The sequence below is a fragment of the Hemibagrus wyckioides genome, linkage group LG16 (genome assembly GCF_019097595.1).
Source record: "Hemibagrus wyckioides isolate EC202008001 linkage group LG16, SWU_Hwy_1.0, whole genome shotgun sequence".
Lineage (NCBI taxonomy): Eukaryota > Metazoa > Chordata > Actinopteri > Siluriformes > Bagridae > Hemibagrus > Hemibagrus wyckioides.
The window spans coordinates 22,739,689-22,757,500 of record NC_080725.1 but is presented as its reverse complement, the minus strand read 5'-3'; the positions used below and the strand labels follow the sequence as shown (position 1 = coordinate 22,757,500).

The 17,812-nt window shown below is 41.5% G+C and overlaps 2 protein-coding genes across 6 annotated transcripts in view; both read right to left on the bottom strand.

Moving 5' to 3' along the window:
• Positions 1-17,812, bottom strand: part of LOC131366746 (rab GTPase-activating protein 1) — a 75,627-nt gene that overhangs the window by 24,255 nt on the left and 33,560 nt on the right. Inside the window, exon 1 of one of the 5 annotated variants that reach the window (XM_058411458.1) lies at positions 10,100-10,404. The exons of the other annotated variants lie outside the window; for them this stretch is intronic. The gene's annotated coding sequence lies outside the window, so the exon portion shown is untranslated. Of the gene's footprint in view, positions 1-10,099; positions 10,405-17,812 lie in introns of those variants that run through there. 5 annotated transcript variants of the gene reach the window in all.
• Positions 6,048-10,093, bottom strand: LOC131366749 (probable G-protein coupled receptor 21). The gene is made up of 2 exons (XM_058411469.1): positions 8,395-10,093; positions 6,048-8,169 (listed from the first exon to the last, which is right to left on the bottom strand). Exon 1 carries the CDS (start codon positions 9,711-9,713, stop codon positions 8,682-8,684), a length of 1,032 nt encoding a protein of 343 aa, XP_058267452.1. The 5' UTR covers positions 9,714-10,093; the 3' UTR covers positions 6,048-8,169; positions 8,395-8,681.

Sequence of the window (17,812 nt, the reverse complement as noted above, 5' to 3'; positions counted from 1 at the left end):
CCCCCGGTCTGCAGTGGTCAGTCAGTATCTATCAAAAGTGGTCCAAGAAAGGAACAGTGGTGAACCGGTGACAGGGTCATGGACGGCCGAGGCTCATTGATGCACGTGGGGAGAGAAGGCTGGCCCGTGTGATCCGATCCAGAATACAAAGTGCAGGACGGGTCAGGGCTGTTTTGGCAGCAAAAAGGGGAACCAACACAATATTAGGCAGGTGGTCATAATGTTATGTGTGTATATGTTGTGTCTGTAAAGGATATAAATATGATCTTTTTGTTTACTTTTTTTTTTAAATACATGTTTTTGTTTATTTGCTGATTTTTCGAGAGCCTGTCATGATATCGTAAAAACCGTGACATTTTCCGCACCGTAACCCGGCTCTGACTCCATCACAGTGCTTTAAACTGGCCTACAGCAAGGAACACCTCATAAATATAAATACAGAAAGATGGAACTCCACACACACACACACACACACACACACACACACACACACACACACACACACACACCACTGGAAATGGGGAATCTCCGTCTTGGTCTGCTGTCTCTCTGTCAATGTTTTATTCATCTCCTTCAAACACAAGTTCTGTATCTTAAAAGCAAGGACACACTCCGTCTGTCATTGCTTCCAACACACACACACGTTCTCTCTCCCATATCAATATTCCTGACACGTTTCCAAAATTGTCAGGTTGCCATATCCCTGTTTTCTCATCCTTCCTGATTATTGTAACACCCTTCACCCCGGTGTGTGTTGTATTTGTGACACGTTTCAGACGAACTCGTTCCCCTCACTCAGACGGCGCCGAGTGCTAGCGTCAGATTCCGGTCTTACCAAACGTAGCCCCCTTTTTTTTTCCCAGAGATTAATTATCGGCGCTCTCCATTATTGATGATGTGTTTATGTGGAAGAGAAGAGATCCTAAATAATGCATCTGCAGCCCGCGGCGCTCGGCTGACTCCGCGGCAGCACTTTACACGCTCGCTTCGCGTGCCTCCGTAACACACATTAACACTAAAAAAGCTGAGGATACGCTACGGTCGAGAGAGAATTATTTACACCGCCCTCTTCCTCTCTCTCGATCACTTACGACGGTCATAAAGACTTCAGGAAACTGAGAGCACCAGCTCCTGACCAGAAGAGCATTAATCTCACGTTATGAGAAACGCTGCTATCTTTTACCACTGCATAATCCTGTTAATGTGCTCAGGAAATGCAGGGCTGACAGGAAAGAGGCCAGGACGCTCTCAACAGGCGAGAGGTCCCAAAATCTTCAACTGGATTTGACTTTTGAATGAATAAATAAGTAAATGACTAAAACTAATGAACCCTGAAGGTCTGATAATAATAATTATAATAATAATAATAATAAGAAGTAAAATCTCCAGTGAGCTAAACCATGACTGGATCAGACAGACAGACAGACAGACAGACAGACAGACAGACAGAAAGAAAGAAAGAAAGAAAGAAAGAAAGAAAGAAAAAAAGAAAGAAAGAAAGAAAGAGAAATCATACCACAAATCAGTCGATACTGAAGCACTCTAGCGATTTTCTTTTCTAAACTTACACAAATGCATTCTTTAATATTTATGCACTTATTAATTTATTCTGACTGTATTTATACCATCAAAAAGCTGTTTACTCTGATCTGAACGTTGATCTGTCGTGGGAAAGAAAAACCTGTGCATTTTTTAATAGTAATAATAATAATAGGATGAAACTATTTTGATGCTCATATCACGATGATGGCTCCAGAGAACCTCGTCATGGTGCAGCTACACAAGGATTTGATCGATTGATTATTGTTTATTTAATCCTCTGTATCAGTTAAAAATAAAACCACCGCCACAACACTGTTCCGACCTCATTAGCAAAAGCCTGGCCTTTAAAAAACACTCAATGATCTATTTTTGGAGAAGCAGACCTAGCATTCACAGAGCTGCTGTGGTAAGAATCCCCCCCCCACCCCAAAAAAATTGCGAACTTCCAAAGGCGGAAGGCCCGAAAGTGAAGGCAGGTCCGAACAGAATGCCAGGAAGAAATGAACAAACAAAGAATTAATGGAGGGAGCTGAACAGCAGGATACTTCTTCCTCTATTATTAGCTTCTCTCAAGGGTTCCCAGGAACACTTCTCCTCCTCCTCCTCCCTCACCACCCTAACATGCCATGACTAAATAATAAATAAATAAATAAATAAAGAATGAATGAATGAATGAATGAATGAATGAATAAATACAGAGCAAACTTCAGATCCAGTGTGTTGAGCTGATGTATAAATAATCAGGACTAAAACTGTTGAATGTAATGTGAAAAGGAAGATATAAACACCTGTCTGTGTGTGTGTGTGTGTGTGTGGTGATGTCACATTATTTTGTGAAGTATTGAAAATGTGGTGTTATGATCAACGCACCAAATGAATCTGGATCACACAGAGCCTCGACAACACCAACAAACAAACAAACAGATGGACAAACAAACAGAATGCAGTAAATAAAATAAATAAATAGATGAATAGACAAACGGAACAAAATTAAATTGAGAGATGAATGAATAAGTAAAACAATGGATATATAAATAGATAAACAAACAGGTCAGACCGAAATGAAGGGATGAAATAACAGATGGATGATAGACTGAAGGATGAATGATCGAATGAATAATCAACGGTTAAACACATGGATGAATGGATGGATGGATGGAAAGACAGATGAACAAACAAATGAAGAAAGAAAAAAAATGGTGAAACAGATGGAAAAACAAATAAGAAAACAAACAAACCAACCAATAAATAAACAAATAGATGGAGAAACAAAGAAGTAAATAAATAAACAACCAAATGTATAGTGTATTGTAGAGTTGAGTAGTACAGTTTGAGAAGAACTGTGTAGAACTGTGTAGAAGTTAAGTTGTGTTTATTTGTCACATGTACATTACTGCACAGTGAAATTCTTTCTCCATATAGCCCATCCTTGGGGGTTGGGGTCAGAGCGCAGGGTCAGCCATGATGCAGTGCCCCTGGAGCAGAATGGGTTGGGGTGGCAGATTGGCGGTGCTGGGGCCTAAATCCTGATCTGCCGATCAACGACCCAGAGACTTAACCACCTGAGCTACCACCACCCCCACCTAGAACTGTGTAGAACTGACCAGAACTGTGTAGAACTGGCTGATTGGGTGTGTTTGGTGTGTTTAAAGTGGGTGTATCTGATGGATGGAGGATGGAGGGAGGCGTCCATGGGAAACGCTGCACTTTTTTCGTCCCAATTGTTCTTCCTGAACGACAACAATGGACTAAAATGGCCTTCTGTTTTTCTTCGGCTGAGCTGATTATAAAAACCTGGAATTTGTCTGATTGGGGGGGGAGGATAAGACAGAAGAGAAGAGGGAGAGGAAAAAGGGAAGGGAAGGGGATATAAAATGGATGGGGGGGAGAGAGCAAAAGAGAGAGAGAGAGAGAGAGAGAGAGAGAGAGAAGAAAGAGGAGAGAGAGGTAGGGGATATAAAGGAGAGTGAGGAGAGAAATAAGAGAGACAGTAAATGAGAGAGAGAGAGAGAGAGAGAGAGAAGGAGAGTCTTCCTCCTCCTGTGTGTAATCTATCAGTGATGGAGGAGAGCTGGAGGAGATGTCACACAGTTAATGGGGTGAGAATATTCCGGCACGCCGGCGAGTCCAGCTCCTCTTTACACTCAGCACTTTACCACCATTATGCACTCGATGACATTGCAGATCACAGGACGAGTTAAATAACGACGCTGCGTCACGGCTCTCACACACACACACACACACACACACACACAGAGAGGGATGTCAGGGTCACATTTATTTCCTCAGTGCAGATATACCAGAGTATAAATATCATAGACAATTATTTAGGCTAAAACATACATACATCATTACAAAATCAAATGAAAAATAAATATAAAGGTACAGTAGAGCAGCAAACACACTGACTACACACCGCATGTCTTTTACACCTTTTTAGAGGGGGGTTCGAGGGAAACCTACACTCGGAATACACTTTCCAGGGGGCAAAAAACATTAAAAAATGTATATATATATATATATATATATATATATATATATATATATATATATATATATATATATATATATATATATATAAAAAAAAATTATAACAGTAATAAAAAAAGACCGATATACACAAGCAAGTAAATTGAATCAGCCCTAGGAAATAGCTCTAAAACTAAAGAAAGTGTGTGTGTGTGTGATTTTACTGCAGAGGAAACACACACACAATGTTGTATCCCGAGCCGTAGCGAGGTCCCACGTCCTAATACGGCACGGCAGCATGGGAGAACGAGAACCTCCCTGGAGACCACTAGCCCTTGACTTTGATTGCGAGAACAGAACGGTTTTCCCACAGGAAAGGAAAAAAAAACAAAAAAAAACTTTGGCATCGGAGAAAGAACAAAAAACAAAAAAGAAGCTCAAGAACGCTGGCATACAAACCTTTAACAAAAAAAAAACAAAAAACAAAATGACATCACCGCTGAAACCTTTCGCCTAAATTCCCCCAGGTCCTGACATGGGACACTCTAAAAACCATCGCCTCGTCCATTCGGAACAAAATTCCAACCAGGAATGAAAAATGTAGAGAGGTGAGTAAGGATATCGCAAAAGGTTCAATAATGACCTGGCACGAAGGTTAAAAGCATGTTACCGACATGACACTTCAGGAATTTTCTGGAATGTTGCATTTTTGGTGTAAAAAAAACAACAACACTTTTCTTAGAATCTGTCAGCCAATCATCATCCAGACATAAGGTGCATTATCCAATCAGCATCAACCTCAAAAATATGAACCGAAAGACGAACATCAGCGTCACGTTTGCGTAACTGAAAAAAATTTCCAAAAATTGGTTAGTGTCGTGCAAACATTCCTAATCAGCAGAACATTCCGGGTGAGGATTCCGGATTCCTGTACGCTTTCGCTAACTGGAAAATCGAAACATTCACTTAGCAACCCAAGAAACTTATATTTAATTTTTCATCCATCCAATTTAGCACTTAGGCTGTGAAACGTTTTTATGATGTGATCCAGAACTGAGAAAATTAGCTGCAATTGGTGAGAAAGCACTAGTTTTTTTGTTCCTGGAAGCAGATGAATGTGATATTTGACTATAATTTAACAATGTAATTTCTCTAATAACCGATGCAATCAAACAATTTTTTATTTTATTTATTTATTTATTTATTCATTTATTCATAATTATTTTTATTTTTTTATTTTTTAATCAATTATAAATCAGACTCCAGAACATTTTTAGGCAAAGGTTTAGCATAAGATTTTTCAAAAACCGCTCTCAGAACACCTATTTTTTAAATTTTTTTACAGGGAAGAAAAATATCTGCTGACAATCAGAATAAAGTTGAAGGTTGAAATGAGTAAACTATCTACACACAGGACTAATAAACATCTCAATAAAAATAGTATTATAATAATAGACAGTAATAATTCGGTTTATTTGAGATGTTTTTACTCTGAACTCATTCCTGCAGTTAAAACATTTTGAATTATTTGAGGTTTTCTTTAATTTAAAGATGATAACATCAATAATGTGATCAGATTTTATCATATATCACCGGCATCCAAATATTAATAACTTAAAAATGTTTTAAAAAATTCAGATTGGAGGCAGTTACAATTTATTCCTGATCCTATGAAATTTTAAAAAGTTAACATTCAACTATATATATATATATATATATATATATATATATATATATATATATATATATATATATATACACACATACATACATACATACACACACACACACACACACATATATATATATATATATATAAATAAATATAAAAATTATATTATTTATAAATTATAATATATAAATAACAAATAACAATAATTAATAAAAAATAATAATATATAAATATTTATATATTATAATTATTATATTATAATTATTATTACATTTGTAATTTTTTATATATAATTGTTAACTTTTTTATTATTATTTATTTATTTATTTATTTATTTATATTTTTATATTTTGTTTAGGTTTTAAATAAAGGTACCACTGAATTTATTGATCTTGATAAATTAATGTAAAATCTTCAAGTATCAATTTTTTTTTGTCATTATGGCCCTCCTCTACTTCAATAACTGATCATTTTCCAGGAAACATCCTGATTTAAAAAGAAAAAAAAATAAAAAATTAAAAAAAATGAAATAAATAAATAATCACAAAGTCACCTGAACTTTGCTCTTAAACCGGTCCTTAAAAAAATAAAATAAAATAAAAAAAATAAATACATTTAAAAAAAAAAAAAAGTGTATTCCGAGTGTGGATTCTTTAAAAAAAATAAAAAAAATAAAATAAATAAATCTATGTTTCTCTAAAATCAGAGAGGAAACATTAATCTTGACCATCTGCACTTCAGCGAGCATTTTTTTTCCTTGACGGTCAGAAACAATAAAAATGAGTAAAATGCGAAAGGAGCTCTTTTACGCCTTTTGTTTCTTTGCTTGCGTTACCAACAAACACACGCAAAACAAAGTCATGTGCACTTAATAACGAAAGATGGCTCCGGAGTTAAGACTTACGGCTCGACTCGCTTCACTCTCACTCGAACACTACAGCTACAGTCCAAATGTGTCCAAGCACATGGCCAGAGGCCACCAGATTGCGATCTGAAGTTTCAACACACAGCTGGAACACGTGGAAGAAATAAAAGCCCTTTTTTTCCCCACCCACTCTCTGTATGTGATATGTAGTTCTGCCATTTTATTTCAGAACCTCCCGAACGGACGTATTGCACAGCGCCCTGCCCTAACATGGCAGTTAAGAAACAGTCTAAAACCACGTTTATTTTAAAACACTCTCATCCTTGACATCGCGTACATCTCTAAGTACAAAGACGACTTCACGGTTAAAGCAGATTGTGTATCATGGAGTTAGAAAAGTAAATCTATAATCTATATCCAACATGCAGTAAAGTGTCTTAACAAAAAAATTTTTTCTTCTTCTTTGCTGGTTAAAACTGCCTGGTACGTCTTAGAGAAAACGATCTTCGTCACAGTTCTACTGGATATAAAACACTCGGACATCAAGACGCACAAGTTTTTTTATAATGATACTGATATAATAAATAGATTCTTTAGATCCAAGCACGCGCGCACACACACACACACACACACACAGTACAGGAGACACTATTGTATACGTGTTCTCAAAACATGACATTTTCATTCATTAGGTTTGTTTTGTTGTTTTAAAAATGAAAATAAAAGAAAGGTCCGTTAAATATTTCACTTTGGTCAACTAGAAGACAAAGCTATCTAAAGGAAAACAGTACCGCGAAGTGAAGTGACCAGTGTGACAACAAACCGACTTCAAGCTCACAGCAGGGATTATACTGACAAGAGACAAGGAGGGGGAGGGGGAGGAGGAGGAGGCAGGTTCCAGTGTCCTCCATTTTCTTGGCACCTTCACGTATATAAATTAGGAATTATGTACAGAAAGAAAGGTCCAGGTTATTAATATACAAAGGAAATATTTGGACCTTGCTAAAACAGTCATGTAGCCTTTTGTTTGTTTGAGGGTTGTTTTTCCCCTCCAACAAGACTCACAGCCTTATTTGTTTTGTTTTTTTGCTTGCTTGTATTTGTGTGTCCTTCAACCAGGTGTGTTTTTGCGACAATAATAACCTGGTGTTGTGTTGTTACGTCGGCTATAGTTTTTGCTGTATAGCTGAGAGACGCAGCTCTCCGGCTCGTGCCAAGTGTGGTCCGTATGGTATTTTTTTGTTTTCTGATAAATATTTTAGGGTACTATAGCTGAAGACCTCCATTTTGGAAAGTAAACCAAACATGCCAAGACAGCTGTGCTACACTTATGCTGCACGGTATGAAGAAACATCACATCAAATGACAAATCCAGAGATGCGAAAAGTCAACAGAAGGGAGGTTTTTCCCCCCTCGGGTGGTGATTAACATTTTTAAACAACACTAATCTAGAGAGGGAACGGTGCAGTGAGGTCCCATGTGTTCCAGTGAGAAAGTGCATCTTTGTGCAATCTGGACTCAAGCAGAATAGTCCATTTGTTTGTTGATCCACTCATACATTCGTCCTGTGACCAGAGGCGAAGTTATACAATCGGCAAAACCTGTGCTGCCAAAGAAGCATCTAACAGGAAGAACAAGGAAATGTGGCACATGATTAGTCACAGATTTCTCTGATAACACATTGAAATGTCCTGAAAACAAACTTAAAAACATCAGCACACTCTGGTTAAAGTGGATCAAATGTTAAATGAAAAACATCGTATTAAGACATTAAGAGGTCTAGACTTGATGTACATAAGCATTTAGTTTACATAACCTGGGCATTTTTTCATTGATTTATACCCACAGGTTTTTAATCTTTCAGTGTCATGACATTTTTTTTCTTCATCTGGTTTGTCATGTCTTGCATAAAGAACTGTTATTTGTGCTTGCTGCACAAAACAGCAGCCCTAACTACCCCTTCAACACTGATGGGCGGGGTGAAAGGTGACTCCACTGCCTCAAGGATTTGTCACGAAGACAACCAGACTCCTGGACAAGACCTGGGAACATCACCCAGATGCCAACACAAGCCTGTTTCCACTGACCGAGACTAGCACACAATATGTGAAATTCTCTGGTCTGTACTGGGCGTTAGACGTGACAGGCCGGGCGAGGAGGAGCCGGAGGCACCCCGGGGGGTTTCTTGGTGTCTGTGCGTTTTATGCAGATCAAACAGAGGCGCTTGAGGCCTTTACGGAAGGCGCTGTTTGACAAGCTGTAGATGAGGCAGTTGCAGAAGCTGTTGCTGATTGCAAGCCATGTGGTCAAAAAGGAGGCCGCAGGATGCCGGTATATTCCAGCGCTCTCTAGCAGGAAGTAGATGATGTAAGGTAGCCACAGCAGGTAGAACACGCTGGTGATGCGGAAGAGCACGGTGGCATAGCGCTTGTCCGGGCCAGGCGGTTCTCCGGGCTCGGTTTCCTGCGGGCCGAACCGTGCCCGGCGTTCGCTGATCTGTCGGGTGTGCTGACGACATATCCGAAAAATGTGGGCGTATGTGAAGCACACGGTGAGGGCTGCAGGCGCATAGAGTGCCGCCACAATGAAGGCAGTGAAGAGCGGCTGGGTGGCCCAGGACGACGAGCACCACTTGACGACATCACCGTGATACCCAGGCTTGCCCCAGCCAAAGAAAGAGGGCAGGAAGATTAGACAGGAGTAGATCCAGATGAGAGCAATGCAGGCCCGCAGACGGCACGGTGTCACCAAGGCCGCATAGGACAGCGGCCGCGTAATGGCCACATACCGGTCCACGCTAACACAAGCCAACGAGGCCATGGAGACACTCTTCAGCACGCACACCATGTAACCAAACACCTTGCAGGTAAGCTCCTCGTCCAGCCCTTTCAAATGGTGTAGCAAAGACAGGGACGGAATAAGGCAGCTTACTCCCACCAGCAGGTCAGCGTAGGCCATCGTCTGGATAAAAGAGCTGGTGGTATGGTGGCTGAGGAGAGGTGCGCAGTGAAACACAAAGATGACGACCAAGTTACCAGAGATGATCAGCACGGTGAGAAAAAGGATGACAATGACTTCCAGCAGGCACGTGTTGAAGATCTGAGAGTAACCAATGTCCAGAAGGCAGAAGGTCACAGCGCTCTGGTTCAGCTCAGTTGTGTTCATCTTGTTAAAGGAGTATTTGGGCACACAATGATGGAGGAAGGCTTCCTCGGGGTGGGGGGACTAACTCAGCAGATATTGCCCAGACTGCTGCTGGCCCCAGCAGACAGGATAGACGTGCCCGTGCCTGATGTCTGCCATCTCAGCAGGAACAGGAGTCGCTCGTTTCCGCAGTCTACGGGAATCCTTTTAATACATAAAGTCTATAGCCGATCCAATTCGTGACCACACAGGACGTACCAGCGCTAATGTCCCCCCCACCCTCAACCTTCACTTCCTATGTCCAGTTCCTGCCTTTTCCAGGAGAAGCACAGCTGTGATGGAGCAGGACAGACCGATGCCAGAGTCAAAGTGGATAATAAAAAGGAAAAAGGAATAAAAGTCCTTACCCACTCTGATTAAAGGATCCCCATCTGTCCTCTTAGCACTGATTAGTCCGCTGGTGAGATCACAGGCGGAAAATAGTCTAGTCGAGCTCCTGCGAGCCTAAATAGCGTTATCCGTGTGGATTTTTCTTTTTCGGAGTAACTTTGTTTCGGACGGAGAAGAGCGGGAAATCCTTTCGCCGTCTGCGGGGCTCCCGCTCGCCGGTGCTTTCAGTGCGTGTGATAGAGGATGAAAGGACGGCCAGCGGTGATTGGCATTTCAAACAGAGCGAAGGGTTCTCCTCAGAGAAGGCAGTGTCTGGAATGGTAATGAGGGAGAGAGTGGTGCGGTGCAGAGAGCACAGCCAGCCTCGTTTCCCTTCCACCCTCCCTTCCTCTTATTCTCTCTCTCTCTCTTTCTCCATTACCCTCCCTCCCTCCCTCATTCTCTCTATAGCACTGATGTATTTGTGCTCCCTCTCTCCCTCCCTTCTAGTGCATGCTGCAGCAGCAATGAGGCTCCACCTACTTTCTACTCCAGCCAGTGAGCTGATGCAGAAACAAGAATTAAGGCATCCCCTTCTCTGGGATAGACTTATACATGAAGTGGTATGTTTTGCTATATACAGATGAGCACGAGAGAAGGTTTCCCCTTAATTTGTAGATTCATTTCTGACTAAATGCATTCTTTGACATGAACACACACACACTAACACACCCCAATTTGTCCAACAGATCCTAATAAAAATAAGACATTTCAGCAAGTTAGCAACAGAAACCTATAACCTCTGTAAGAACTGTAATGCATACATCATCTTCTGGACATTTTCCGTACTGCTGTGTGTCATCAGCATACAGACATACACACACTCTCTACCGTACTGAACCATTAACATAGCAGCATGATGCCTGATGCCTCGGGAAACCATAACACTGCGGTCGTAAACAGTGGGGCCAGCAGAGTAAACAATACAGAGGCTGTAATGTTTGGCATCATCAGTTTAAACCGAATATAAAGCATTAAAACAGGTGGGTTTATGGGGTTCCTGGGATTTCAGGCTCAAAGCTGAAACCTCCTGCTAAACAGAGTTTTTTCTAACACCCTCAAGCGCTCTTTGCTAGAGTAAAAAATAGCTTTGAAAATAACACTAAATATTTTTTGGTTTGTCGATCTAGTGGAACCCGACTCGTCCTTCACAAAAGGTTTGGAAAAGCTAGAACCCTTAAACGCCGAAAGAACACTACAGCAGACCTGAGCTTGTTCCTGTGACCTATATGGACATCGTGCATGTCAATGATTTTATAAAGATTTTAGAATAACTAAAAATGAGTCACTAAGGATTTTCCGGACTGTCCCCCGGGCAAAATGTTTAAAGGTTCTGCATAGCTCACAATTCACAAACAAAAGTTTTGCTTTCAGAAAAGGGAAAGGGAGGTGGTTTGGACCGGAACCTTTCCAATTATAGAGCTCCTTCTCGCAGACAGAGAAAATTTCTAGAAAACCCCTTAAGGGTGAAACCAGTGCCAAAACACACACAACAACAACAAAAAAAACAAGATAAAAATCTTTTAAGCATTCTTACTTTGCCTCTCTGGGGATCAAATCCCCTTAAAAGCGACCCGTCATTGACATTTTGTTTAGTTTAGATCTTTATCTCTGATATCTCTGACATCTCACTCTCTCTTGGACCTCAGATATGATAATCGTTGGACTGGGTTTACAAATTAAGCTGAATTATTTATTTATTAGCACACTTTTAATGGTGAGTAAAGTGTAGGCAGCCTTCAGCATTTATCAGCAGTGGATTTCTGTCTAGTCGTACGCTCAATTCATCTACCTGGCTCTTCAGAGAATACGATGCCACTCCGACTAATAAATTCACTGAATATGATGGTTGCTACGCAAATCTGCTGGAGAGAGGAAGCCGTGTTAGCTGCTGAACTGTAGATGCCAAGCATCTGCAGCACTTTTTGCTGCCTCCGAGGTTTAAATAATTCACACCAGTGAATTATTAAAGTCTGAAAAGATTCTAACAGTAATATCGAATAATGCCAGGACTCAGATGAGGCTAGGGTCTCCGGCTAGGGCTTCCTCATCTGTTTGTCTATCTCGGGTCAGGTCGAATGGTTACACCTTTGTTACAACACAGAGAATGTTCTTCTGCTTCTACTTACACACACACACACACACACACACACACACACACACTTTTTCCCTGCTGGACCTCAAGACATGCTCCCCTGCCTTTATGCATTCCCTCAGCCTGGCACACAAGGGGCTAAAAATAGAGCTGAGTGAAAGGTGGAGAGCTGACCACATACAGTTCATCCATGACAAAGAGGACACAGAGAGAGAGAGAGAGAGAGAGAGAGAGAGAGAGAGCTGAAAGAAAGCAAAGGTGCTAAAGAGAGAGAAGGCAAAACTAAAAGCTGGTGAAAAGAATGTTATAAAGAGAAAATAAGGTAAAAGGTGAGTTGGCAGTTTTGAGATCACGCCCTCCAGAGCTCAGGTTTACCCTCCGGATCGGCACCAATTACTGCCCCATCAACACAGAAATACAGCTGGCAGCTTTTCAGTCCTGAAGCATGAAAAGAAATTCCATCTAGAAATTGTGTGACTTGTTTTCCACTGGAGAAATGTAGCTAAGAAATACAGATTTTTTCCCAAATTTCCCTAATTCTCTACATAAACATTTTATTCTGAGTCCAGGATTGGCAAAAAAGGCCCCTGGATAGACAAAAGAGGCTCCATGACAGATATAAGAAGCCCCCGGCTGGACAAGAGAAGCCCCAGGTTGGACAAGAAAAGCCACAGGCTGGACAACAGAAGCCACAGGCTGGACAACAGAAGCCACAGGCTGGACAGGAGAAACTCCAGGCTGGACAAGAGAAGCCCCGGTCTGGACAAGAAAAGCCCCAGGCTGGACAAGAGAACCCCCAGGCTGGAGAGGAGAACCCCCAGGTTGGACAAGAAAGGCCCAAGGCTGGACAAGAGAACCCCCAGGCTGGACAAGAGAACCCCCAGGCTGGACAAGAGAACCCCCAGGCTGGACAAGAGAACCCCCAGACTAGACAAGAGAAGCCGAAGGCTGGACAAGAGAAGCCCAAGGCTGGACAAGAGAAGACCCAGGCTGGACAAAGAAAACCCCCAGACTAGACAAGAGAACCCCCAGACTGGACAAGAGAAGCCCAAGACCAGACAAGAGAAGACCCAGGCTGGACAAGAGAAGCCACAGTGAACAGAGAAAGGCATAAGATGCTCCAGACTGAATAGATGTAGCCCCATGATGGACAAGAGAAGCCAGGAACAAGTAATAAGAAACTCCAGGTTGATCAGAACCACACGGATGACCAAAAAAAGCCTGAATCAAACTACTACACTATCATCAAGTAGACAAACGGCACTGTGGGTAACACAGGTAACTGTTAACCAGAGCAAAAATACACCAGCAGGTTAATGAAAAAGAACAACAACAAAAAGTCAACATAAAATAAATCTTCACAAGATGCAAATGGAGGTTTTTTTTGTGGATCCTGATATGCTGCTTTTCACCTCTGTAGGAGAACTCTAAAGGATTTCAAGCACCTTCTCAACACTCCCAGATCTCTGAATAAGAGGAACCGCTAGGTGAAACGCACTGCTGGTTAAACGAGAGGCAGGTTTATGTCTCTAAAGAGGTGAAAGATGAGACTCCTTGTTGTGGTTGGCACGAGAGCCTCTGGACACTGGATCCGGCTGGAGTGTGAGTGTGAAGTCACCGTTTAGGAGCAGGAGGCCAACAGGACTGGCTTTGTGTGAGATGTTTGTTGCTCTTCACTGCATGTGGAAATGTGTGAGGAGTCCATCTCCTACATCTGGACATGGCATGGGCCGGAAGAGGCAGACAGTGTGCGTCTGTCTCATGAAAATTTATGAAACCAGGCTAGTTAGCACATCAAGGCACATTCATGACTCGACTAGACTGACCAACAGATGTCACGTGATTTCTGTCCTTTTAAAATAACTGACTGGCTAGAAGCAGCTGGACTGATGCTAAATTTTATTCAGTGGGTAATTATCTATTATTATTTTTTAGAAATTGTTAGCATATCTTCTGTGAAGTATGACTATAACTAGATTTTTGTAGTTGTTACCTGGATGGTTTCCAGACTAAATAGTTTCTAAATTATTAACCAATAAGTGAGACAATTATTAACACAGACCTGAGTGAGTTAATCTTCCAGACACAAGCTACAAAGATAAAAAATAAACAAAAAAAACGCTTGATTTTCAGTCACATTTTAAGGAATGTGTAATTAACTGGAACAAACCCAGAAGTATCGGACATGTCAGTGGGTCAACAATCCATCAGAAATAACTGGGTGATCTCGAAAATCCATTTCATTCCCAACTTCTAGAAGAGCAGCTCTGATGATAGAGCAGCTGCAGATTCATTGGTTTTTGTTAATGCTAACACGTTATCATTTCTATAGTAACCACCGATTCACAGGGACGTGTAAGGCAGACGCCCCAAGAGAAGCCCCCAGGTTGGACAAGAGAAGAACCAGGTAGGTCAAGAAAAGAACTAGGCTGGACAATAGAAGCTCCAGGATGCACAAGAGAAGCCCCAGGCTAGATAAGGGAAGCCCCAGGCTGGACAATAAGACCCAGACTGGACAAGAGAAGAACTAGGCTGCACAATAGAAGAACTAGGTTGAACAAGAGAAGCCCCAGGCTGGACAAGAGAAGCCCCAGGCTGGACAAGAGAAGCCCCAGGCTGGACAAGAGAAGCCCCAGGCTGGACAAAGGCAAACCCAAGGCTGGACAAGCCCAGGCTGGACAAGAGAAGACCTAGTCTGCACAAAAGAAGCCCCAGGCTGACCACAGGCAAAAGATGCTCTAGGCTTAACAGATATAGCTCCATGATGGACGGAAGAAGCCCCAAGGCTGAACAAGAGAAACCCCAGGCTGACCATAGCAAACAGAGAAAGGCAAAAGAAGCTACAGGCTGAACAGATATAGCCCCACGATGGACAGAAGAAGCCCCAGGGCAAACAAGAGAAGCCCCAGGCTGGACGAAGTCAAACCCAAGGCTGGACAAAGCCAATTTTAATCATTTAATTGAAATAATTAAATGTTGGCAAGTTACTGTAAGATATATTCAGGGTGGAAACAGTAACTACACTTCATCATTTTTTTTCTATAACAGTAAACAGAAAAACAATAAATAAACTCTTTATTTCTTGCAAATTTTAAAGTAATAGTGAGAAAAAGTGAATGGGGTTTATGAAGAAAACCTTATTTCCGTGTAGTTTCTATGGCAACAGGTGCAAATAAACTGAGGGAATAAAGTGTGGAAAAGGTGAAGCTGCTCTGATGAAATAAATCAAAGCTATCGTCACCTAAAGCCCCGGGTGTCAGGACTCTTCCTGTATTTATGCCCAGAGCTCTGATTAAAATCAACACATGGTATTAACTCTGCCATTAGGGCATGAGGCTGAGGAGAAAGTTGTGACCAGAAATGGTGGAAATTCTATACGTCTGAGTCAAATGTTTACTGTAGAAATAAACCAGGACTATTTTTTTCTTCAGTCACTGTGAGAAGTTCAACCTGCTGCTGGGTATAAAACCATCTCAAAATAGAAATGTGGCTAATTCAATGGTTCTATTGAATTCAACACAATGGTGAGTTACGAGAGTGCAGGCATTGTTCGTGTCATGTCGGGAAATAAATCACCGTTCCTTCGAGGCTCCAGCAGTATACACTCATACACACGTTCGCTCACACACACACACACATATGCATGTACTGATGATGGATAATAAATCACACTACCCTACCGCGTGTATATGTTACATGTGTCATGCATTATTCATGTGTACAGCTCTAACATACAAAACATCAATATGACATTACAGCACATTCAAAGAACACAATCCATTACACACTCAATACACATTTTCTAAATGACTTTTAGATTAACAGCTTTTACTTTTGGCTCATTTCACTCCAGTAACAGCATCCTCTCATAACAACAATGCAAAGCCTAGGGTGGATGGAAGCACATGGCCAGGAGAAGCCACAGAAGGCAATAAAAAACACCAGAAGATGCCAGGTGATGTAGGAAGAAGTCCAAGGCTCTATAGAAGCAGCTCCAGTCAGACCCAAAGAAGCTCCTGAATGAAGAGAAGCCTCAGAATGGACAAAAGAAATACCAGGATGCATGGAAGTAGTCCCAGGATACAGAAATGAAGCCCAATGATTTAAAAAAAAAAAACCACACTGGATGAAGAAATCACTGATCTAGGTGGAAGAATCCCTGAAATGAACAAAATAAGACCTAGGTTCAGCAGAAGAACCTCAAGAAGAAGCCTCACGCTGGCCAAATAAAGACACAGAATGTATTGAAGCTAAAATTTGGATGGAATAAGCCCCAGTCTGGACAGGAGAAGCCCAAAGATTAGGCTGGATGGAAGAATCCCCTGGCTGGAGGTTAGAAACCCTAGGCATGACAGAAAAGCCCCATGAAGGACAAGACAAGTCCAAGACTGGACAAAAGAAGGCTGAGGCTGGACAAAAGCAGCTCCTATCTGGAGAGAAAATGACCCTGGCTGGATGAAAAACACCACTACCTTGACAGAAGAAGCTCCAGTCTCAACAGAATAAACACTAAGCTGGACCATAAAGGCTAAGCAGAAGCCCCAGAAGAAGCCTCAGCATGACGATAAGGAGCTCCAGGATGGGAAAAAAACAATGGGTTGGTCAGCAGAATATTCAGGCTAGACCGAAGAAAGAACAGGCTTGGAAGAAGCTCAAACCTGAAGAAAAAAAAAAAAAGAAGGACGCCAAAAGAAGCCCAAGACTGGACAGTAGAAAGCCCAGACTGAACCAATGCCTGAACCCTCAGAGTGGGCAGAAGAACCCACAGGCAGGAACAATATTCAACAAGCAGCTGCAGTTGTGTGATTTATTGGGCATCAACTTTTACTGTACTTCAAAATAAATAAGGAAATGTTACTGATAATGAGAGTTAATGATACTTTTATTATTAGGTCACATTATCTTGTTCTTTGTGTTTAATTGTAATTATTTTGTTATTTTTGTGGAATTAATTCAGGTGTAGAGGATCGTGTCATTTGATGGTATCACAGCATCTGAAGTGTGCAGTGCATTTTGAGGTCAGTCGGTAAGGAGGACACGTGTAATTGCCTGAGGGGGGTTCAAAAAAAAAGCAGAACCACGAGTGGCTTGATCTGTGATCCGGTTTACAGGCTGAGCTGTCACGTCTTCATTACACAGTCATAGTCATCCTCACTCAGCAGCTTTCAGAACCAGAGTTTAACACCACAGGGTTAAAAATAAAACCCAGGGAGTGGACGGTGATAGCTCTGAACTGTAACGAGAGACTGTGGAAGAAACAGCGGAGAAATACGGCACTGAGGTGACAGGGTTAAAGGGTATGAAGGGGTCAGTACAGAGGACATCCACAGTGGCATAAACACTGCTTCTACAAGTTTAATTCCAGCCAATCGGTCGTATTAGTTAATACACAATTCATCTGATCCTGAAGTGACTTCAATCATACTGCTACGGTGGCCGAGAAGTTGTGGGCGGAGTCAACGCAAATAGATTATTACCTGCAGTGTACGGCGGCAGAGAAGTGCAAAACAAAATAACACATCAGAAAACACAAGGACGATTCAGATGAAGCACAAAGGTAGGTATAAAGTGTGAACAGAATTCTTCCCTCTGATTG

Coding starts and splice junctions, on each gene's coding strand:
- LOC131366749 (XM_058411469.1), bottom strand. CDS start 9,713: ATGAACACAACTGAGCTGAACCAGAGCGCTGTGACCTTCTGCCTTCTG.